Source organism: Eptatretus burgeri, chromosome 6 (assembly GCF_056783735.1).
Source record: "Eptatretus burgeri isolate ZD-2024b chromosome 6, Ebu_testis_v1, whole genome shotgun sequence".
NCBI lineage: Eukaryota > Metazoa > Chordata > Myxini > Myxiniformes > Myxinidae > Eptatretus > Eptatretus burgeri.
In genome coordinates, this window is record NC_140966.1 from 35,081,652 (window position 1) to 35,105,797 (window position 24,146).

Genomic DNA, 24,146 nt, shown 5'->3' on the forward strand with positions numbered 1-24,146 from the left:
CATTATGTTATGCTCTGGCATGCGTGACTGTGCTGCATTGCGCAGTCGGTACGACTGTGTGGCGAGGCGCACGTGACTGCACCCCCTGTTGTAGTAGTCCTGAGTAGACAATGGACAAATCAACATATAATATGGGGTTTGAATCTTGGATCCCCCTTGTCCAAAGCTACGCCCTCAGATGGCACACCAAACAATCCATCTCATTCTTTGATGCCAGGAGGATGTAAATATTAATAAAAATTGCATCGTGAAAGCCGAACTGAAGGTGCATCAGCCGTACTTCAGAATCACTTACAAGTCTCTACAACGGCTCCTTTAAGTACCTTTACCGTGTTTGCAAGCTAACTTTACTTTCATTTCAGAACTGACGTCACTGAGCTCTCTTGATTCTCAGTAGGGCAGTAGGATGACCTTAAAGTACAAGCTCAATTCTGCAGACCCCCCTCCCCCTCATGATTTCTGTTGATCTCTGGAATGTGGGGATGACATGAATTTGATGAGCTGAGTGGCCTCCTCATGCACCTCGTTTTCCTTGTCTGTCCTTGGTAATGGTGAATCATTTTGATGCCCTCCATTAAGTAAGTCATGATGTTTGCTTCAGTCTCTTTACTTTTGGTACGACATCACAAATGAGTACGAAATGTTGCGTACAATCAAGTCCTGGTTTGCTGCACCCTCTTTGCCCCCCCCCCCCCCCCAGGATTTTTGGTAATCTCACAATGGATGTGATTGCAAGTGTTGGTTTCGGCATACAGCTCGATTCACAGAAGCAGACAAACCATCCATTTGTTCATCATGCTCAGTTGTTCTTTCGTGCAACAATCTTCCGACCAATTTTGTACTTGATACGTAAGTTGTGAACTTTGGAACAATTGGAGCAATCCATAAATTATCTCAAATATATTTGGGTTAATTGGGGGAAAGGGTAGATGTGGGAGATGGAGGTGAGGAATTATTTCAAGTTATCTTTCTCCTCTTAATTTGAGGTTCTGCTTTTCTTTATGTGGGTGGATGTAGTACTCTGCTCAAAAGACCTTACTTCAAAAATTATTCTTCAAAAGTATCAATCTCGATTCTCATCGAAATGTCTCATTTCCATTCCCACCTTTCCTTACACTTGTGTGTGTGTGTGTGTGTGTGTGCATGTGGGCATGCTTCCCCTCCTCCCCTCCTCCTCATCCTCCCCCTCCTCCTTCAAATGTTGCACACAGCTGCATGCAGCATCATTGGTTGAGGGCACTATTATCAGTACACCAGTACTAATGCCACTGATGCTGTGCCCCTATTACCAGTACACTGCTCTTCTTTTCACCAACCTCAGAAGGATGACAGACTGAGTCAGCCCCACCTGGTGTTAATTCAACAGCTGACAGGGGCTCAAACTCAGGACCCTAAGATCCCAAGCCAACCACCTTAACTGCTAAGCCAACACTAAGCTTGTGTGTGTGCTGATCCAGGCTATTGCTCATGGTTTTGCAGTTCCATATTGTGCTCGAGGTTTAGTCTGTTTACATACAGATTGTTTGCCAATCAAGTCAGGTATGGGAGCATGCACCAGAGCAGCGCGTCGCTGCGTCCACTTTCCGCCAGTACTCCAGGGGCCTCCGTCTGGCCATCCCCATCTCCTTGAGATGCCGATCAATCTGCTGCAACCACAAGGCACGTGGTCGGCCCATTGGCCTCCTCCACTCACGAGACTCCCTCGCTGAGAGAATCTGGTGAGCAGGATCAGCGTCAGGAAATCGAGCCACATGTCCATACAGCCGCAGCTGATGCTCACAGACTATGCAGGTAACAAATCTTATTTGAGTCTCTCTCAGCAACCGCTCGTTGGATGCAAAGTCCGACCAGCGATAGCCAAGGATTCTCAGAAGAGACCTGGTACCAAAGGAATTAAGTCTCCATCTCAGATCCTTGGTCAGAGTCCAAGTCTTACATCCATAGAGCAAGACTGGAGGCACCAAGGACCTGAAGACTCGGACTTTCTTCCTCCCGCACAGGTACCGGCAGCACCACACCCCATTATCCAGTGAATCCATGACTCCCCAGGCCCGACCCAGACGTCTATTGACCTCTGACTCACAGCCAGCAGAGACATGAATATCACTGCCAAGGTAAGTCCTATACAATGAACCCTACACAATACTGGAAATGGAGAAAAAAAATCTGATATAAAATGCAACTAAGATGGGATGGAGTTGCATGTCGACTGGAAAAATTATGTCCCACAAAGTGCAGTCATGTGTTGAGATAGTACACCGTGATTGGTTATCTTGAAACCAATCAGAAAGTACCACGCCTGCAGAAGGACAATTCAGCAGTTGGCAGTGATATCACTGCAGAGTGGTGAATACTATATGGCTTCTGGCAAGGAAATGTCACAGAAGAAGCATAGATAATTCAAAGTCTTAGCTCGTGAAAACTCCTTCATGTGGCCAATTGCAGCTGGACCTCACGTTCCAGCATCAGCTGTTTGGAAGACTCTGAAAGGGATACGTGAAACTCGTACTGTCGACAATAGAAGTAGTCAAGAAAGAAACACCAAACTCTCCAAAAGTGATGTTAATGACCTCAAGGTAACGTTACTGTATCTGCATGATAAACAATGATCCGGTGGAGATCTTGTGACTGACTGACTTAGCTGAAAGTGCGAGAGTTATTGTTTTTCCCAGAATAGCGAGATGATACATTACTACAAAGTGGTCTCACTAGATGTGGAGCTGCCCAAAAACAATTGCTGAAGGGAGAAGAAAATTGATATTTCTAGATATTTAACCATCTTGGGTTAATGAGCAATTTATGGAAGCCGATGGTTACAGAACCACCTACTTTATATGTCTGATGTTACATTTATTGGGAAGGGGAAATATCTATATTAAGGCTGCTGAAAACATGTATGTTCCTGTAGCTTTAGAACTTCCTCCTGTATTAATTGTGTGTTCAAGGTGAGGAGTCTTTAAATATCACCCCAAGTGGATGGGTGTTGCCTGATTCTGATACACAGTAATTAGTTTAAAGGTCTCTGTTTTTTTGTTTTTTTACCTCCACTACCGAAGGTGGATGGAGGTTATGTTTTCACCGCTGTCTGTTTGTCTGTCTGTCTCTCAACAGGATATCTCAAAAAGTTATGGACGGATTTGGACAAATTTACTCGAGAGGTTGGATGTGTAACAATGAAGAGTTAATTCAATTTTGTTGAAGATCCAAATCCAGATCCAAACCCAATAATTTTAAAGTCATTCTTCACCACTGAGTAATTGAGCTAAAAACAGTATCAAAAAAAAAAATTATGTTTCTAAAAGTTGTGACTGATTCGGATGAAACTTGATGGACATGTTGTGTGGGTGACAAGGAAGAATTCATTCGATTTTGGTGAAGAACTGAATCCGGATCTGGATAAGAGAATTTTTTAAGTTTGTAAATGATTCTTCACCATTGAGAAATGGAGCCAAAAACGATAGACTGTGTCGCATGATATTTCAAAACTTGGTGAACAGGTTAGTTCGGTGACAAGAACAAGCCGATTAGATTTTGGTTCAGGTCCAGATCCATATTCGGCCGATCAGTGGGGTGCAAAACGTAAACTGTTCAGCCTGGCTGAGATATGCGCTCTACCGAGTGCCATTCTAGTTGTCCTCTGTAATCCTGTTGCAGCCATGGGATAACATCACATCTCAGGATGCCTCAGTGAGAATGACCCCTCTCCCACCTTTCAACTCGTCAGAGTTGGGAATCGTCTGTCAGCGTGTGTGAAGTGGTAATTTGTTCTTTGCTAAGGTTGGGATTGATGAATGTATTCCACTCGGAGATTCATGGAGGCCTCCGAGTAAGGGTTCGTGAGGACCTCAGTTTGGGATCGGTGATCGTAGCATGGAGATTCATCAGGGTCTTGTGATGAGGAGACATGAGGCCTCAGGGTCTCAGTCATGGGACCTCAATCATTGATAATGGGGCCTGTGAGTGGAACCCTTTGGGTATTTTATTGGCGGAACCCCGACGGGTGGAGACCCCCTTGTGGCCCTAGCGTGCACTGTGAGGAGACATTTCGCAGCAGGGTGGAGTTTTGGTATATAACGCTGACTCTGAGAGAAGGCTCTCTCTCTCTCTCTCTCTCTCTCTCTCTCTCTCTCTCTCTCTCTCTCTCTCTCTCTCTCTCTCTCTCTCTCTCTCTCTCTCTCTCTCTCTCTCTCTCTCTCTCTCTCTCTCTCTCTCTCTCTCTCTCTCTCTCTCTCTCTCTCTCTCTCTCTCTCTCTCTCTCTCTCTCTCTCTCTCTCTCTCTCTCTCTCTCTCTCTCTCTCTCTCTCTCTCTCTCTCTCTCTCTCTCTCTCTCTCTCTCTCTCTCTCTCTCTCTCTCTCTCTCTCTCTCTCTCTCTCTCTCTCTCTCTCTCTCTCTCTCTCTCTCTCTCTCTCTCTCTCTCTCTCTCTCTCTCTCTCTCTCTCTTCCCCCCCCTCCCTGCTGGTTGTTGGTGAGCTGTGCATGGGGTGTGGCATCACAGCAGGTGTGTGTGTGTGTGTGTGTGTGTGTGTGTGTGTAACTGTGACTACTGTTGTGTTGGTGGTTTTCCTATTGCCTTTTCACTCCCTTTGTATCCTTGTACGTGTTTGTGAAGCTTTCCCCGTGTTTCCTTTCTTTGTTGAGGAAAGAGAGAGAAAGAGAGCACACACAGTCGGAGGTTTGAGGCCTGTTCTGGACCTTCTGGTTTTGGGCTGCTTTTCCATTTGCTGTGTTTCTACATGAAGCCCTTTTCTTGGCTAAAATACTAAGTTTTTGTTTTTGAGGCACTCACTGTGTGTCTGCAGCACTTACTCCAAAGAACGGAGTCATTGTTTGTCCACTGGACGGAGTTAGTGTTGACGGGGGGGGGGGGGAGGGGAGGGGGAGTGCATAAGGAAAGGGGCCTCAAGTGGATGATGAAGATTTTGTCACCGTTCAATGTAGAACGAATAAGTGCCCCAATGTCAATGGCCATGAAGTAATGGTGACCCTTTCAAAAAAGATAGCGCCGTCGAGCAAATTAAATGGCTCCCATTTAGAGGTAGCTAGCTCGTTCGCTGCCGTGGAAGTGCAAAACAGATTTGTCATTCTAGCTCCAGTGGGTGATGATAACGCTCCTGTTCATGAGGAAGATGAACACGAGCATGAACAACGGAGTGGTGTCATGCCCCAAGAAGTAGTTGTGACCACCTCGGTGGTTGCTGATGTCATGGATATTGAAAGTGAACCTACGTTGGCCTCTCTCCCTGCTAAAGGGGAAGTGTCTGAGACATCTGCGCCACAGACAACCCCAGACATTATTGATGCGGAGCGTGTGTGTTCTGCTTCGGTATTAGCTTTTCTCCTCCCAGCAGAAATGGAAATGCCTGCTCCACCTGTGGAGCATGGTTTTAATATAGATCACCAATCGGACTATGATTCTGATGGGGCCTCGCCGCTTGCTTCTGGTGATAGCACTGAAGTCTGGAATGATCCAGGCTTATCTCAGGAACTGGAAGGTGATCTGACTGTGCCCCCTCCCCCCCTCCCCCACCCCAGGAGATCCTAAAGTTTCTACAGCATACCTTCTGCAAGAGACATGGTAAAATTCAAGATTCCTTTCCTCACCTGCATAGTTTTATCACCTCTGCAAAGCGACTGCTCCTTCAGTCTGAGCAGTTTGGTATGACTGAACCACAAATGTTTCATCTCAAGAATTGGGTTTTGAAAGCAGGGAAGCAGCTGCAGCCATAGCCTGACCAATTGCCCGATACCTTTCCCAAAAAGTCCACACTATGGCTTTTTCTGGAGCCACTTTAAACATTAATGGAGAACGTTCGTATTCCATTTAATGGAGGAGTTTGTTTTGAAGAACCGCATTGATATTTTACTCTTCCAAGAAACCAGATGTAGTTCCTCCTTTATGAGTGAATGGGAAAAGAGTGATGAAAGGAAGGTGGTTATTCAGCAGCCTAGAGTGTCCTTAGGCTGGGGTAGCCATCTAATTACATCCCTCTCTCTGTAACCTCATTGTTGTTTTTAATTAAATAATTAAAGGGTATTTCATTAGACTCACTTTTACTCTTAATGGTTTTAAACACATGGTACTGAACGCCGATGCACCCAGTGACGGCACAGATGGAACTCATTTTTTTTTCACACAGTTAGAAACATATCTCGCACGCTTTGATATACGTAATGGATTTGTTTGCTTTGGAGGGGATTTTAATTGTACAATGGATTCTACCATTGATCGCAATGGGAACGAGCCTCATTCAGCAAGTATTATGCCTCTGACTAGGACTTTGACAACTTTCTCCCTTATTGATATTTTAAGAACTCATAATCCATCTACATGACAATATAGATGATGTTGGTGTTTTGATGGCTGTCTGTCCCTCCTAAGGTTAGACCGGTTTTATATTAATCGTGATTTCTTAAATATTGTGACCCATACTGGTATTGTCCCGAGTGGTTTCTCCAACTTTCATATGGTCACACTCCGTATTCACCCACCAATTCGTATCTGAGGTGCCACCTTCTGGACCTTTAACGTAAGCCTCCTGGAGGATCAACTGTTTATTGATGCCTTTCGTGTCTTCTGGAAGACTCTACTCCAACGTAAACCCTCCTTTCCCCCATCTTGTGCAATGGTGGGACAACGCCAAAGCACAGATACGATCCTTCTGCCAGCAATACGGAGCTTGCCATACTCAACATGACTCTGCCCTTCAATCCTTAGTTGCCAGGGAAATACTATCTTTACAATCTAACCTCTCAGCTTCTAATGCCGAAAGTACCAACTTTTTGCTGACAATGAAAAAATCCCTTCTTGCTGGACTCTGTGCAAAGCAAGCCAGAGGAACTCTGATTCATCTCCGAATGGAGAATCTGTGTCACCTGGATACCTCCTCCAAGTTCTTTTTTGGACTGGAAGTTCGAACAAAAATAAGTCAGCAGATAGCCTCACTAAAGACCAAAGAAGGAAGGGTAACACACAATCGAAAAAGCATCAGAGCTTCACTTACGAATTACTTCTCTGAACTTTACCAAGACAAGAGTATTGATAACTAGATTGTGAAATCTCTGACTTCTTCCCTACCTAGCTTGTCAGAACCTACATGTCTACAACTAGATAAAGAAGTAACTTTGGTGGAACGTCAGGGTGCCCTCCAAACTCTACCAACAGGCAAGGCCTCCGATCTTGATGGAATGCCTGTAGAACTCTACAAAACCTTTTGGGACCTCCTGGGACCAGAGCTACTCGAAGTTCTGATCGATGGTCTATGATCGGGCTCATTGCCATTAAGTTGCCATAGGGCTGTACTTGCCCTTGTCTGAAAAAAAACATGACCTTCAGCAACTGTACAACTGGCGTCCCATCTCATTGCTTTGCACAGACAAAAAGATTTTCTCAAAGGTTCTTGCCAACCGGCTCAGACCCGTGATTGGGGAAATCATCCACCCTGATCAATCTTACTGTGTTCCAAAAAGAACAAGACATGACAGTATTTTTTTTATTGTGCGTGATATGATTGATATCTGCAGTCTTGAGCAAAAACATGTTGGTTTGGTTTTTCTAGACCAGGAAAAAGCTTTTGATACCGTTGATCACCTCTATTTTTTCTGTTTCATGGGGGTTTGATTTTGCGGAAATTTTTATCTCTTACATACAGTTCCTGTATGGAAAGCCTGGTGTTGGCTTAGTGGTTAGGGTGGCAGCTTGAGATCCTAGGGTCCTGAGTCCAAGCCCCGTTGACCACTGAATTAAAATACACCAGGACGTTGACTCAGCCTGTCATCCTTCCGAGGTCAGCAAAATGAGCACCAGTGTACTAGTAAGGGGGACACTGCATCAGCAGCATAGCCGCGTCCCAACAAATGATGCAACCAGCAGCTACAGGCTGCACTCGATAGAGAAGGTTCCTGTATAATAATCTTTTTACTCTGCTCAAAGTTAACAATATTTTATGTCATCCTTTCCCAGCTAGTAGAGGCATTCATCAAGGCTGCCCTTTATCCGGCGTCCTCTATCCCCTGGCAATCGAGCCTTTGCTCATTCAGTTGTGGGCACATCTTCCCGGTTTTCATCCCCAACCAATGGCAAATCCAGTCAAGGTGATTGCCCATGCAGACAATCTTTGCGCGATTATCCACTCAGATGAGGACGTCTCTGTCTTGGTCCACTGTTTCCGTGAATTCAGTATAGCAAGCTCTGCAAAAGCGAACTGGAAAAAGAGCAAGGCTCTCTATCTCGGTCCACAAAATGGCGCCACTCCTCCGACCCTGTCCAAGCAACTTGAATGGGCATGGGATGGAATCTTTTATCTCAGTGTTTTTTTTTCGGTGCTCAACATTTCGTTTTGAAAAACTGGGAATTCTTAATAAATAAAACTGAGAGACGGTTACTAAAATAGAAGGGAGTACTTAGTCAAGTCTCATATGGAAGGCGTACCCTTGTTATTAATAACCTCGCGGCTTCAATGTTTTGGCATATTTTTTACGACAGCCCCCAGATTTTATTCTTAAAAACCTACAAACCATTTTTATTGACTTTTTTTGGTGGGGAAAGTACTGGCTTCGGCGTGGTGTGCTAAGCCTGCCTATTGCCAAAGGAGGACAGGGACCGATCGCCATTACCAGCAAGGTGATGGCTTTTCGTCTCCTTTTATTACAAAAGCTGCCATGCACAAAAGTTTCGTGGAAAGCCTTCTCTCACTGCCTGCTTTGGCAGGCAGGGAAACTCGACGACGATCAAGAACTGTTTCTCATTGACACCAAGAAAGTTGACATCACATCAGTGCCCCTGTTCTATAAAAGTTAACTCCAGGCATGGTAGGCAGTCACTGTCTGCCGTGATGACAGTAGCTACTCTCTTAAAATGTTTCAAAGGAGCCAATTCTTTTAAACCCTATTTTTGAAGGAGCCTGTGGTGCCGAAATTTTATGCAAATTTTTATTCATGCTTGATACACCAAAGTTAAACCTTTTAGAATTCATTTTCCTTGTAAGTGGAAACCAGCTGCTGAAGTCTCTGTGGCCACTGGAATTAGGTCCATTCGGGTCATCGGGAGGATTTTTTTTTCTCTGTTGTTCTCCGCTTTTTCAAGCGGACCGGGTTAAAATGGACTCCACAATTGGAATCCACACCTTCGCCCAAACACCTCTTTCCACTGTTTTTACTTCACTTTCAAGTTTTTATCCCTTTTAACTCAATGGAAAAACTCCACTGTTTATTTTTTTTTGTGTGTTATAACCCTTGTTGCTGATCGACCTGCAGAACCACAAGTACACTGGAAGAGGATGCTCCGGGTTACTCCTTCCACTAGGATCCAATGGCTTGTTATGTATAAAGCACCCATTGTCAAGTGCTCTGGAGACTTGCAGTGGTGGCTGGCACACCACATTTTTCCCTCTAATGTTTTGTCTCGTCATAAATGTTCTAGTAACACGGAATTGTGCCCTTTCTGTGGTGCTATCGAAAACATTTTTCACATTTTTATTGAGTGCCCAAGGTTGCCCCCCCCCCCTTTTTATAGTTTTATCACATGTGCTCTGATAGTCCATGAGCTGAGCCCAGTATTTTCATGAATTGGTACCAAATTGTAGGATAAAACGAGACACTGCTTTTGGATAGGTCATGACCTATAGTTTGAGAATTTATTTGCTTGCCAGCTCAAACGCATAGCTTTCTTGGAGAAATCCGCTAGGGGGTGCTTCAAGGGGGGTAAAATACCGATTTTTTTTTTTTTTTTTTTTTGCATATTTGTTAACTAGATGCCATGTAAAATTGTTCTAACTTCAGTGTCAAGCTGAAACTGTACTGAAAATGGTAAAGAAAGGGAAATTTATTTGAATTTTTTTAGCTGAAATGAGTAGAAATTTCAAATTTTAAACGCAATTTTCTCCAGTTTTTGTTTTCTTGAAGCCAGTAACTTCATAGACCATTTCCTAAAATATTTCTGTGCAGAATATACTGCGAGGTTTTGTTTGGTCTAATACTACACCTGTTAGTTAAAATTTGAGGCATGTGATAGCGTCAAAAATTAACTGTCCGGGGGGGGGGGGGGTAGGATGTTTTAGAAGAAGTTTACACAGACTTTTACACCGTAGAAGTTTGACGTCATAGCAACATTAAATTTGTACTTGTAACTAACTGTGCATCACAGGCATCCTTGCCATCACTGTATAAATCACTGAAGTCCTTAATCTTCATCATCACTTTCATCGTTATCGGAAGACTCATCATCAGAAACGTCCAGAACTAAGTCACTGTCCTTCATGTTGCTGCAATCCTATAATCGGCATTCGTCCGTACATGGAAGATTATTGTCTAAGCAAACGCAATCACCAGGTTCGCACGCTTTGCGGCACTCACAGAACATGAAGTCCAAAACTACCTGGGGTGTTGGCAGTCCTGTCATCCAACATATTTCAAGTCGACCATCGTCAGTTGTGCGCCAGCCATGGTTTTCTGGAGCAGGCACATAAGGCTTTGGATCAAGGGATCGTCTCCATACAGTGGCCTGGTAATTTGCTCTTAGCATGTGTTGGTTAAGGGTGTCTGCACATGGTGGTAGTTGCCCGGATTCTACAACACCCTTTTTTGCGCGCCATAGATTGAAGCGTAGAGCGTTCACTTCTGTATCATGGGTTCGGGACGCATACAGCTGGCATGTAAATGTCTGCAGAGTATCAACAACATCCCTATTTAATGTCCATTCACTCCCCAGCTTAGACAATGCATCCAAGAACTCCTTATTTCTTCGCATCAACTTCAGTCCCTTGATCTTGCCCATACCTGAGAATGCACTGACCGAATCGCACCCTGTGAATGCGTGTAGACCCAGCAACGAATTGCCATCAAGTCCTATTCTCGCTTCAATCGTGTCAATGCTAAAGAGTCGAATCCTTCCCTTGTACGAAAGTCGCATACATAAGTGGGTGCTGATATGAGCATTGAATGCCAAGAGAAGCACAAGAATATCAGTGTCTTCGGCAACAATGACGACTGATTTGAAACCCGATCGAGCAGCGTGTGACGCATGTAGCAAAACCCTAGTGTCCGCTTCCTCATGCGACGAATCAAGTTCACGCACTTCCATCACAGTATCCTGCGTAATTCGGAGGCATTTCGAATCGGCTGTTACGTAGAGTTCTTTCTCACCGATCAATGATTGTCTCTGCTGCCAGTCATTGGCAACGAATCGCATAAGTTGACGCTTGCTTGCTGGGCTAGAGAGTATTCCTCTCCAGTTTCTGACCGTGTGAGTGGGCACTATCTGTAAAAATAAGATGCCCCGGTTAGCACCACGATTGACCCTTTCCGCATCCTTGATTGATGAGTCTAAGTATATGTCAAACACCACATCTACTCTTTTACTGTCTGGGTGACTTGCGAGAGCCATCTTTAGCAGCCTCTCGGATATTTCCACAGATGTTAATTTATTTCCATCAAGTTTCTGAACAAGTCCCATACCGTCGATGATTGCTGCGGAAGGTCGAGGTGTAGTTTCCTCTGGAAGCACACCACTTTCAAGATGGTTAGCAAGTGCTGCCTTGGCGGTCTTTTTCAGAGATTCATCGTGGTTGGCCAGTGCCCAGGGTATTGTTCCCAAAGGGTGCCTCAACACTTCCTGCATGTCCAGTTGCCTACTGCAACCAATGAGGAGCATCCTTCCGAACAAGCGGTTGTCGGCCTTCAGCATGATTTCTCGATTGCCAGCAGCTGTTTTCTTCATCACTTGCATCGAGGCAAACGTTTTGAGCTTCAGCTTTGTTAAAGGGTCGTGGAACTTTTCTCCTTTACTAAGTCTTTCATCCACAAATTGCTTTGCAGCACTTCGACCGACCTGCTCTACTCTTATCAAATCCTTTTTAACACCATCTGGAACTATGATTCCAGTCGAAAGGCTGGAGATTTGCGTATCTTCTCTGACAAACGGGTGAACCCAGCTTGTTTGCAGCAATTGTGAAACTGCCTGGACATCTCTCTCATCCTTTTGCATTCTACGATTTCCAAGGTCTGGGTGGCTCACTTTTCTTTCTCCTTCATCCCCGTCTGTCAACTGTCGGATTTGCCTTAACACCACGCTACGGAACTCTGCGCTAAGGTAATATCTTGCCACTGCAGATGTATTCAAACTGAATCCCTTGGTTGCCCCTGCCATCTGAGTGTCCTTATTTATGGTCTCCTCAAGCGTTAATTTTTCAACTGCAACTTCCTTTTTACAAAGAATGCAAACACCACAATCAGGCTTGTGCCTCTTTGCAGGTTGGGAGCTTGTCGGGTCCATTTTTATGCTGTTCATACTCTGCGTTCACCTGAAAAACAATGCCAAATTTAGTCTTGAGAAAAAAGTAAAATGGATACATAATTCAAAAAAATTCCATACTCTTCTTCGAACCCAAATTCATTGGAGACGAAACACAAAAGAAGATTATCCATACCTCAATGATGTAGTTCTGGTGGCCATCTTGAATGCCATTTTGGATTTCCAACTGATTTTGATGATCAGCAACGACACCTATACAATGTCTCACGACTCTCACAGCCGACCAGTATTCATAGCATGGGTCAACATCCGTCAGGTTTTGATTATGCTGGAAAAAATAGAATTTTTTGAGAAAATCGCATTTGAAATTTGTAATTTCTATTCATTTAAGCTAAAATATTGAAACATTTTGTCAAAATTTTACCTTTTACATTACATATATAGCCTCCAACTTGATTTAGGATGATTGTCCATTGCATCCAGTTGCAAAATCTGCAAAAAAAAGAAAATCAGTATTTTGTCCCCTCAAAGCACCCCCAAGCGGATTTCCCCAAGAAAGCTCCGCTTTTGAAATGGCAAGCAAGTGGATTCTTAAACTGGCGGTTATAACCTACTCAAAAAATGGTGTCTCGTTTTATCCCGCAATTTGGTACCAAATTTTGGTCTGGCTCATGGACTATGAGGGCTAGGCCTTGTTTTCACATATTGTGTTTTTATCTTTGGTTTTAGTATTTCTTACCGATGCAGAAGTGAGTGTCTTTTCGCCAATTTATTTGTCTTCCAAGGCAAAACTCGCTATATACCTGTCAAGGAAGTATAAAATACAAAATGGTGACAATTCTGTTGTTGCTGTTGTTTACCTTTTAAAGGCCTTTGTCATGTCACGTTTACACTTTGAATTTCAACTCAGTCATTTTACATTGTTTTTACAGAAGTCGTGTGTGAAGGAATCATTATGTAAACTTGTTGATGACGTCCTTATCGTTAATTTATGAATATTTACCTTCTTTTTATGTGCTACCGCTTTCCTCATTTAAACTTTCCACAACACTTGCCTTTGGTTTTTGATTTCCTTGTGCACATGATTCCTGGAAATAAAGAGGAACAAAATCTCTCTCTCTCTCTCTCTCTCTCTCTCTCTCTCTCTCTCTCTCTCTCTCTCTCTCTCTCTCTCTCTCTCTCTCTCTCTCTCTCTCTCTCTCGCTCTCTCGCTCTCGCTCTCTCTCTCTCTCTCGCTCTCTCTCTCTCTCTCTCTCTCTCTCTCTCGCTCTCTCTCTCTCTCTCTCTCTCTCTCTCTCTCTCTTTCTCTCTCTCTCTCTCTCTCTCTCTCTCTCTCTCTCCCTCTCTCTCTCTCTCTCTCGCTCTCTCTCTCTCTCTCTCTCTCTGTCCCTCTCTCTCTCTCTCTCTCTCTCTCTCTCTCTCTCTCTCGCTCTCTCTCGCTCTCTCTCGCTCTCTCTCGCTCTCTCTCGCTCTCTCTCTCGCTCTCTCTCGCTCTCTCTCGCTCTCTCTCGCTCTCTCTCGCTCTCTCTTGCTCTCTCTCGCTTTCCGTTTGCCTGTTGTCTGTCTCTCTGTCTCTCTGTCTCTCTGCCCCTCTCCCTCCCTCTCAAAACCACAGTCGCTTTTCCAGTACTTCTCCCTCTGGCAAGATTGATACCGGAAAAACACCGCCAACAAGTGGATGTCTTCTTCACACACAGCATTAAGCAGCTAATTAAGCAGAGGAAGTCCCAATCCCAAAACGAGGTGAGTTTATGTGATGAAAACACAGCAAACCGTTCAAATTCAGCTCTATTTTAACAAAGAACCCGATATCTGGAAAAACTAATAAATGTGAAAGATTCTTTTTTCCTTGTTTTCAAAAATTGTGAAAATACATAATTGTGAAATGTTAGTTATAATGTAAATTGCATTCTGCAACTTGTTGTGAAGTACACGTTTGTAACTCTTTTCTTTTTGCTCATCGCTCCACATAATGGCCTTCTACCTTGGTTATGTAGTTGATGAGGTTCATCCTCATCACTTGTTTTAGCCCTCAGGTGACTAATCAGGCCTTTATGTGCTTTGAATATTCCAGAGCAGACGTGACATATCCGTGCGGTTATATGCGGTATTTCTCCTTTCCCTCCTTCATCGATGTCGGCTTCCAGTTGCTGTTCTTCGACCAAGTCGGCACCGTCCTTGAGGCTGCACTTCCAAGCATTCCGAACACCAAATGTTGATTGAAGGTGTTAAATTGAGCAGGATTGGTCTTGGCATTATCCTTCGATCTGAGGTCTTATTTGCCAACAGGGTGAGAGCGATCTTTTAGCTGACCAAAGAGAATGGACTTTGAGATTCCGAAGTCTTCCATCCAAAGGATGTGTCCCATCCATTGGAGTCTGTAATACTGGAGAACAGTGTAGCGAGTGCACATTTTAAGGTGCTGCATGCTCTGGGTGTTTGCAACTTTATCATTTCAGGTAATGTCTAGGACTTTCCTGAGGCAGTGGAGGTGGAAGGCATTGGGATGCTCCTCTTGCTTTGCATATGTTCTCCAGCATTCACAGCAAGAGAGGAAGGTAGTTCGTATACACATGCCAAGTACACAGATATCTTTGTTGACAATGCCAGTTGTTTATTCCAATACATATGATCAGTTGGTTATCCAAAGGTGGTGACCGCCTTTGCAATCCTGCTGTCAATTTCAGGGATGAGGGACAGATTGTGGGACAGATTTGAGGTCAGGTGGTGAAATTAATGCATTTTGTCAAGCAGATTGTTGTTGGTCTGTGGTTGTAAGGCAGAATGTTGTGATATGATAACTTTTATTGATGCTCATTACCACGGCAAACTCCTTCCAGGCATCGAATGAATTGATGTGGAGCTGTTTGAGATCAGAAGCACAATGGCTAATGAGGGCAGCATCATCAGAAAACAAAATTTCACAGATGGACAGTCTGAACTTGGTTTTTGGCTCTGAAGTGAGATATAAAGTTCAAAAAAGGTCACCATCGGTTTGGGATTAAATCATTACACCAGAGGGGTTGTTGTCAAAGGTATGTATGGTCTAAGAGCAGAGAGAAGATGCCAAACTTGGTGGGAGCAAGCACACAACCATTTCTTATGAGAAAGCTAGTTGAAGGTTCTCCACCAAACTTAACTGATTCTTCTATATCATCATGGAACCCTAAAATGAGTTGAAGAAGAGTGGGAGGACAACCAATCTTAGAAAGAAGCTGGAAACACCCACTTCTGACAACCATATCAAATGTCTTTTACAGATCGATGAAGGCAACATGAAGCGATATTTGTTCCCTGCATTTCTCCTATAGCTGTCTCAATACAAAAACGATATTGAAGGTGGAACATTCAGCTCTCAAACCACATTGACTCTTGGGGAAGACTATACTCAGCAAGAGTGACAAGACGCTGAAGGAGAACATGTCTCTAACCGCAGAACATTAAATATGTCACGATTTTTTGGATCTGAGCTCCGGATTTGAGCCCCGGAGGTAGGAATTTAGGGCCACAGGGATCACAACGGAAAATAAAATTAACTCAAAATTTTATATTGGGTCATTCCTGGTGAAACGTTTTGCCATCTTACAACTTTGCTTTACATGGGAAGCATGGGGGTTTGCAATGGCGTGCCATCGACTTTGCCCGAGTTCAGCTTGGGAATAAGAATGGAGATTTGGGGGACAGTTATCTGCTGCATTTCTTTTTGCAGAGACGCAGAGATTTCTTGCAGCTCATGCTGGATGCAGGAGAATCAACTGCAGAAGTAACTTCAGGGATTCCACAGAGTAAGGGTGAAACAAATGAAAACTCTGTTCCACTTGGTAAGTTATTCCTGCTTCTGCAGAAGACTCGATGGGGGGGGGGAAGGGGGGGTTATTAAGATGTATGTTTGTGCAAATTTCAATTATAATGTAAAAATAGGACCACTGGACCTGTAGCTTATATGAGCCTAATGTTGTAGCCAGAATTTGGTAGCATTCTGACTGGTGGTCCTGGGAATTTATGCGATTTTACAAAAAATTGACGAAGTCGGCCATTTTGACTGACTTAAAGTCATGTGACCAGAACGAGCTTTGCAATCCCTGTTACTAGTCAGGAGTGGAACGTTACTGCCAAATTTCAGCTGGATCGGCCCAGCGGTTTTGCCGGAGAAGTCAAAATAGGAGACAGTCGGACAGATTGATGGTCCGTGATGTCAATACCTCATTTGGAATTTAAATTCCAGATAAGCTAATAATAGACTCTGCCATCAAAGGTGGGTGGAGGTTATGCTTTCATCCTTGCTGTCTGTATGTTTGTCTCTTTGCCTGCGAACAGGGTATCTCAAAAAGTTTTGGACAGATTCGGCCAAAATTTGGTGGAAAAGTTGGCTGTGTGACAAGGACTAAATGATTAGATTTTGGCGAAGTCCGAATGTGAATACTGGAATTTTTAAATGATTCTTCACCATTGAGAGATGGGGCCAAAAACATTATTTCGCATGATATGTCAAAACGTTGTGGACAACTTGTGACAAAACTATGTGGATGAGTTGTTTAGGTGACAAGAATAAACCGATTTGATTTTGGTTTTGGTCTGAATCCAGATCTGGCCTATCATAAGGATACAAAATATAAACTAATCAGCCAAATGGAGGTATGCGTTTTACTGAGTGCCCTTGTAGTTCCAATAGTTTTACTTTTACTGGAGATTGTTTTAGCTTATCTGGAAATGAAATTCCTGATAAGGTGTTGTCATTGTGCACCATCCGTTTGTCTGTCCGTCTCCTCTTTTGACTTCTTCGGCCAAACCGCCTGGCTGATCCGACTGAAATTTGGCACCAACGTTCCACTCCTGATTGGTAATGGTGATTGCAAAGCCTGTTTCAGTCACGTGACTTTAAATAGGTCAAAATGGCAGTTGCATAAATTCCTTCAAAACTCTTATTCTTCAGACACACTCGTCACAATGCTACCAAATTTGAGTTACAACATTAGGACAAGGTCCCGGTGTTAAATTGCAGAGGTCATACTGATCGCATGACCAGAAGTGTGTCAAAATGGCAGCCTTCTTAAATGTTTGGGGAAATCATGTAAATGCCTTCAAAAATCTTCTTCTCCAGAACCACCAGTCAGAATGCAACCAAATTTGGGATACAACATTAGGACAGTGCTGAGACAAGCTACAGGACCAGCAGTCCTATTTAATTTATTTTTTGAAAGGTTGAAAAAAACCGTTTACCTGATATTTTTCTTTTCCTTGTGTAAGTTATAGAATTTGATGCGCATAATACAGTGCTCTGCCGGAATAAAATGAACACCTCGAATTGTGAACAAATTTTATTTTAACAAACTGTGATGCAAACACAATCAAATAGACGGCATATGTTAGTGTCTGGTAACATGCCCTTTGGCATCATGCAGTGCTTAAACCCATCAAGACATCAAATCAATGATGCTGGCATTGAACCCATCGCTTCGCTGATGGTAGTTGAACAACGTAACTTATATATGTTACAGCACAGTAATACAGTTTGTCAAGGTCAATATTTGCAATTTTTGTATTCGAGCATTATTATTTTGTTTACTGATATCAATCATTTTAGTAAAATGCACACTTATTCACCAAAAAACAATGCTATGAATTTGTTTTTATGTTCCCAGGGATCAGATGCTATGCCATTTGTTTTTGTTTTTTAGGTTGTAAGATGCAGATTGTAAGATTTTAAGTTGAAGTTTTTTAAGTTTAGGTTAAGTTTTTTTCTGAGACTCTAACAATGTCTCAGACGTAAGGCCATCTTACTCTGCCATCTTAGTAATTCTGTCATCCTCTGCCATTCAGCCTGTCACCTACGTATGGCAGTCAGACATGGGTTATGTTGTTCAACTGCTGTCAGCGAAGCGACAGGACAGGTTGAGTGCTGGACACCAGGATTACATGTAGAGGCCCAGTCTAGTGCTAGACGTAATGCTGTAAAGATGTCCCTGACGTCCCAGTGAAAAGAGCCTGACAGACAGAGGGACGGACGGTCCGATAAATCTGGCGACGAGGACTTTAATAAAAAGACCTTGTCCAGATTTTGCCAAATGTGGAGTTGATTTTTTTTTTGTAACTCTTGCATGTTATTTGGTAGAAATCGGCTTTTCCCCAGCTCCTGATCTGATCCATCTTCCCAGATGTGTTGAATGGCATTCATAACAGGACTTTGTGGTGCCCAAGGAAGAATCTGGAGTCCACTCTGTATTTTCTCGGCAGAGGTGGCTCTGGATCGGGATGTATGACATGCAACATCATACTCCTGCAGTAAATGTGTTACAAATTGTAAAATGCCTTTCTCGTATAGTGGCAAGAGTGTTTCTTTTCTACCAGCAATGCATTTCGCCGTATGAAACACAATATGTTGAGTCCATTTGATTGTGTTCATATCATGGATTGTTCAAATGAAGTTGGCTCACAATCAAGGGTATTCATTTTATCTGGTAGAACAATGTATCTTGAGCCATATTTCTGTGTACACTGTGATAAAATTCCATGTTTAAACATAGTTCTATATATAGACTTTCTAAAGTCAATGCTGATTTAATTAATGTTAAAATGAATGATGTAAAAAATGTGGCTCCTTCTATTCATTTCTTATAAGCTTAGCCCTGTTTTCTGGTACAGCTACCATTTATAGGTTTTTCCCATTCATTCTTTAAGTGCAATTGTAAGACTGCAATTTGGTGAACAATGTGTCTTTTAAATAGGTTGTGGTGTTTTTCTTTTGGCATTGAAATTTCAAGAGAAACATAAAAAAAAAAGGAATATTTGTTGATCACCTCATCCTTGCAGTGAACTTGACAGTGACATGTGAACATGTGTTTGCACAGTAGAGACAAGGCAACAATACAAAAAGACTCTGAGTGATGATGAAATGGTGGGACAAGCTTTATTTTTCCTTGTGGGTGGCTACGAGACAACAAGCAATACCCTGGCCTTCACCGCATACCTCTTGGCTATGCATTCTGAGTGTCAGGAGCGTCTTCTAAGTGAGATCGACGAGTTCTTCCAAAACAACGTTTGTTTCGCACTGGCCAAAGCAGCACACCCTTGAATCCTTTTAATTTTAGCCATTTTCAATTTTGCAACATTTGTGATACTTGTTATTATATGTACTTGTGTCTGTGTATTAGTGGGCTCTTCTTTCATCTTCACTGTCTAAGACTTGACAGGGAGAGATGAGAGGGTCCTCTTGAAAGCCATGCCTTGACTTTGACAGTGGAGGAAGCCAGTAAGCCACGAGAGGAGGTGGCCTTGGATGCCATAGGCAGAGAGGTACCAGGTTACCTTCCTATAACATAACAACAGAAAAGAGACCACCCTTAGAGGACATAAGGGGACAAGGTTTTTTTCCAATATATTTAACAAATGTAATTTAGGGAAGGTGGGTTGGTGGGGGAGGGGTTTGCTGAGAGTTGAATAAACAAAAATAACACATTCACACTTAAGCCTAAGTCACATTTGCTCTACGGCGAGGATACGGCGGCCATACGTCCTCTGAATTGACAGAAACGTGCGGCGGCCGCAGAGTTTCTAAGGTGGCCTCAGGGTGGCCCTACGCCGTATGGCTATATTTTACAGGCCGTAAGGTTGCCGTGGAATTATAACGAGGAGTTATAACTTTTTTAATTTCTACGTTCACCATAGCAATTCGACAAGCCGAAACAAAAGAACTGGTAAAAAAAAAAAAAATTAACCCATTAGTTACCATCCGTCTGGCCGCACGTTCGCCTTAGGGCCCCCCTGCTGTCCCCCTGTGGTCGCCTTGCGGGCACCTTGTGTCTGCCTTGAAAATTCTATGGCTGCCGCAGGAATGCCCTAAGGTCACTGTGCGACATCAAATCAAAGACCGTACGGCAACCCCACGTTTTCGGTCTCCACAATTTATAAATACGCCATGCAGCTACCCGAAAAATAAAAACATATGTGACTGCTTCATTGTGTGACCGTGGAAATACTGCGGCCGCCGTATAATTGCATAATTGCTAATGGCCGTAGATTTTGGAGACCCCACGGCCGCCGTGGCAAATGTGACCTCGGCCTTAACAAGTCCCACACCTGATAGAATCTCAGTATCTCATTAACATCGCATAATATGCACACACACTCGTAGATCACATTCCCCCAATCAGTCTTCCTACTATTTATGCTTTCATCCCTCTACCCTTCTAACCCCAAAACTTTTCGACACCTGTCCAATTCCATTTTCCCTCGACTTATTTTCCCAGCTGTTACCACCCTCCCAGGAAGACCATTCCATACATTAACAACTCTCTGTATGTGATACTCCTGGCTTTCTTCCGTTCTAACCTTTCTGTTTTTCACTCTCAAGATCGGCCTCCCAGTCTGATCACTCCTTTCTGGAAGGAAATAAAAACTTATCCTGCATATATTTTATCTTTAACCCTTATGTTTTTTTAAATTTCAATGATATCCCCTCTTGATCACTTCCTTTAAAAAACCTCGTCTCCCTCATCCAGTCCCCATAGCCTAGCATATTTATTCGATTTACAATGATGAGGTTAACTGATTATTGTATTGCTAAAGTAATAAAACAACAAAGCATATGTATATATATATACATAGTTGTATTTCCTGTCTGTCTATCTGGCCATCAAGAGAATCAGCCCTGCCGGTAGTAACCCCCATCATATTGCATACCATTGGAATCCTCTTGATAAATGGAGATGTAAGAAAACATTTTAAAACCTACAAGGTAGAGCATTCAGGGTAGGGGGAAGAATACAATTGTCTCTATGTAAATGTTTATCGTATATCACCACCTGGTGGCAGAGAGAGTATTACAAATCATCTTATTGTAGGTATCCAGGCCTGGTGTTGGGTTAACAGTTAAGGTGGCTGGCTTAAGATCATAGGATCTTGAGTTCAAGCCCCTGTCAGGCTGCTGCATTAACACCAGGTAGGGTCGACTCAGCCTGTCATCCTTTTGAGAGGAGAGGAGAGTACCAGCATGCTGGTAACAGGGACATTGCATCAGTGGCACAGCTGCACCCCCATGCATCGTCGTCATAGCCAGTTGAAAGCATGAAATCATGCCACCATGATAAGTGGAACTAAAATAATAATAAAATATATATATATATATATATATATATATATATATATATATATATATATATATATATATATATATATATCCTGTCGAAAGAAGCTGTATTTTCTGTCTGTCTGTCCATTGATAAACTCGGCCTTCACAGTAGTAACCCCATCATATTGCATACCGTTGGAATCCTCTTGCCCATCCATCTGCACAAGATGCAAATACTTCTGCAAGTGACTAATAAAGCAAGACATAATCATCACTTGATGGGTAAAGAGAAGCAGAGTTAGATGAAGACCAACATATTAGGATGAGTATATGACAGCATGAATGTGTGCACCACCCATGGAAAGAGTGTAATTGCATTTGAATATTTTGATCGCTCGTGGTTAACATTCTATTGTAAGCCAGATAAAAAGTTGACACGACTGTACTCATATTTGACTGCTGGGTTATTTTGAAATGTGACTACATGTGTTTTTATTTCTATTTCTCTATTTTTGTGGCTAAAAAAAAGTTGTGACTATTCAATTTCATTTAAAGTCCCTCATTTTATGTCCCTGCATTTGAAATCCCTTGCTTGCTATGCTTTTTTGAGTAGTAAACTTAGAGTACTCGCTGGTATTCTTTTCTTTAAAATCTCAAAATTTTTGGTTAGGTCAAGGGGATTGGGGTTAAGTTGGCAGGGGGGTAGTATTACCAGCCAAGGGGAGAATATGGCCTGAAGTAGTGTGATGTAATTATGAAAAAAGTAAGTTATTTTTGTTTTTGTGCTGTTGTTTCATGTGTAAGTGAAAAGGACATTCCAACCAACAGAATTTGTGATTAACTAACCAGATGCACATCAATAATTATTCAATTCAGAAAAGAAAAGTTCCATTTCTGGCAGCATGAACAGTGGAAGTCATTTAATAAGTCTTGATATACAATCTGTTGGGGCCCATATTTTTTAAATTTCAGAGTCCGGATCAGTGAAAAGCTTGACCCCTCACATGTAAGGTAGTTTGACATCAGCAATTACTTGAATATCACCTTATATTCTCAAAATATTGGACAAGGTGCAGAGCCACATCCTCATGGAGTGTAAACCCTGTCAAGAACCTCAGGAAAGATAAGATCGTGCAGAACCGCAGGCCGCTAATCACAAGATTTACCTGGGAGTGCAGAGAAAATGGAAGCTTGGGAGAATGAAGCAAAGCAAAGCTTCACAGTTGAGTAGAGAATGAGGCCAAGAAAACCCAGTTGTCCAAGTCAGGGGTGCGTTTGGGTGACTGGCTCTGGATAAACTCTGCATGAGCTGAAACTATCAGAAGCCTTGCACTGCAGAGACCCGTGCATACAGCATACGTTACTACACGCTTTGTGTCAGTCTGAATTACTCTGAGCTTTGTGCTGCCATTTGCCTTGCCTCTTGAGCATTGCCTGACACCTTGTGTTTCAATACTTCATGCTGGATAACTATGAGCTAATGATTGCCTCAACACTCCCACTCCTCAACCACATCCCTTGCTCTCTCTCTCTCTCTCTCTCTCTCTCTCTCTCTCTCTCTCTCTCTCTCTCTCTCTCTCTCTCTCTCTCTCTCTCTCTCTCTCTCTCTCTCTCCTCACAGCTTTAAGTCAATAACTGCAGAATCCACCATTCAAGCCAAAAGTGGAGAAATCGTGGAGCTCTGCCTAGCCAATTCCCCTTGGTGTCCGAACCATACGCATGTCCGTGTTCTGTGTTAAAAAAAATAAAATTGTGCAGTTTGAGAGATTAACTTACTAATTTGACTGATTTCTTATTATACTCAAGTGAAAGGATTTACAATGAGTGCATTATGCAATGTTAATTAAAAAGAAAGCACTTGGGAGTTATTGAAATGCAAGTATTTTGAGGTTCAGAACTGCTATTTGCCTGACTACTGAACTGGATTATATTTATTACCGGGATTGTAGAGGATGCTTGCCCTTTACCAACAGTGGCTTTAGGCCTTGTCTGGGGCGATTTCTGTTAAAAATGCATATTTTAAGGACAGTAGTTAATATTTTCGTAACAATCAATACTGTCCTTTATTCTGTCTATGCCCATGGCACAAGGTTGACCATTGCATGGAGTAAATATAACTAGTGTGATTACAAGGTTTATTCTGCTTGCACATTCTTGTGATCAGAATCACAGTCCATGCAGTGTTTGGGACGATTGGGGCTGTGGAAAACCCTTCCTCAAAATAGCCAATGGGACGTCGGGAAGGATCTACAACATATCTACTAACTCATTTTGTTGTTTTTGCAGAAATCACCAGATTACAACAATGTTCAGAAGTTGGAGTATCTGGACATGGTCATATCAGAAACTCTGCGCCTCTACCCTCCAGCAGTCCGGTGCATGACCTGCCCACGACTAAAAGCTTCATTGCATGCACATAATTAGTGATAACATAGCCTGGTAATCTTTCAGGAAAAGCGATCCGATGGTAAATGCTTGGATTGGTATGCAGTCTTTATTTGCACCCTGCGTTATCAGTCAACTGCTTCATACTCCAGGCCTGCAAAATTCATAACAACCTCCACAGGCTCTGTATTTTTATCCCCCATGGGCACAATCACCATATCAACCCCCTGTATGCGCTCTATACTGCCACCTTATGGCTCTCTCTTGCAATACAACAAGTGCAACAGCACCTGGCACATTCTAGATCATGTTGTGGGATCTGTGGTTCCACCAGGCATGAGTCCAGAACCTCTCATTGCCCTGCCCAGAGACAACGGTACAGTAATTTTGGCAAATTGAACCATTTTGCCAGGTGGTGTCATTCCAACTCAGCACAAGCACCAACT

The 24,146-nt window shown here is 42.9% G+C and overlaps 2 protein-coding genes across 3 annotated transcripts in view; one reads left to right on the forward strand and one right to left on the reverse strand.

Annotated features, from left to right (window-relative positions):
• Positions 1–24,146, forward strand: part of LOC147024532 (thromboxane-A synthase-like) — a 72,584-nt gene that overhangs the window by 44,363 nt on the left and 4,075 nt on the right. For both annotated transcript variants that reach the window (XM_085884543.1, XM_085884544.1), the window contains 5 exons: positions 701–849; positions 13,864–13,991; positions 15,958–16,069; positions 19,097–19,284; positions 23,602–23,690. In XM_085884543.1, coding sequence (XP_085740669.1) covers positions 701–849; positions 13,864–13,991; positions 15,958–16,069; positions 19,097–19,284; positions 23,602–23,690 — 666 coding nt within the window. The remainder of the gene's footprint in view (positions 1–700; positions 850–13,863; positions 13,992–15,957; positions 16,070–19,096; positions 19,285–23,601; positions 23,691–24,146) is intronic.
• The window catches only part of LOC147024533 (uncharacterized), a 43,392-nt gene continuing 29,514 nt past the window's right edge, over positions 10,269–24,146 (reverse strand). The window contains exons 2-4 of the mRNA XM_085886923.1: positions 12,673–12,740; positions 12,424–12,576; positions 10,269–12,297 (exon numbers count right to left, since the gene is read on the reverse strand). Of these exons, the coding sequence (XP_085743049.1) occupies positions 10,269–12,284 (2,016 nt within the window). The 5' untranslated portion in view covers positions 12,285–12,297; positions 12,424–12,576; positions 12,673–12,740. The remainder of the gene's footprint in view (positions 12,298–12,423; positions 12,577–12,672; positions 12,741–24,146) is intronic.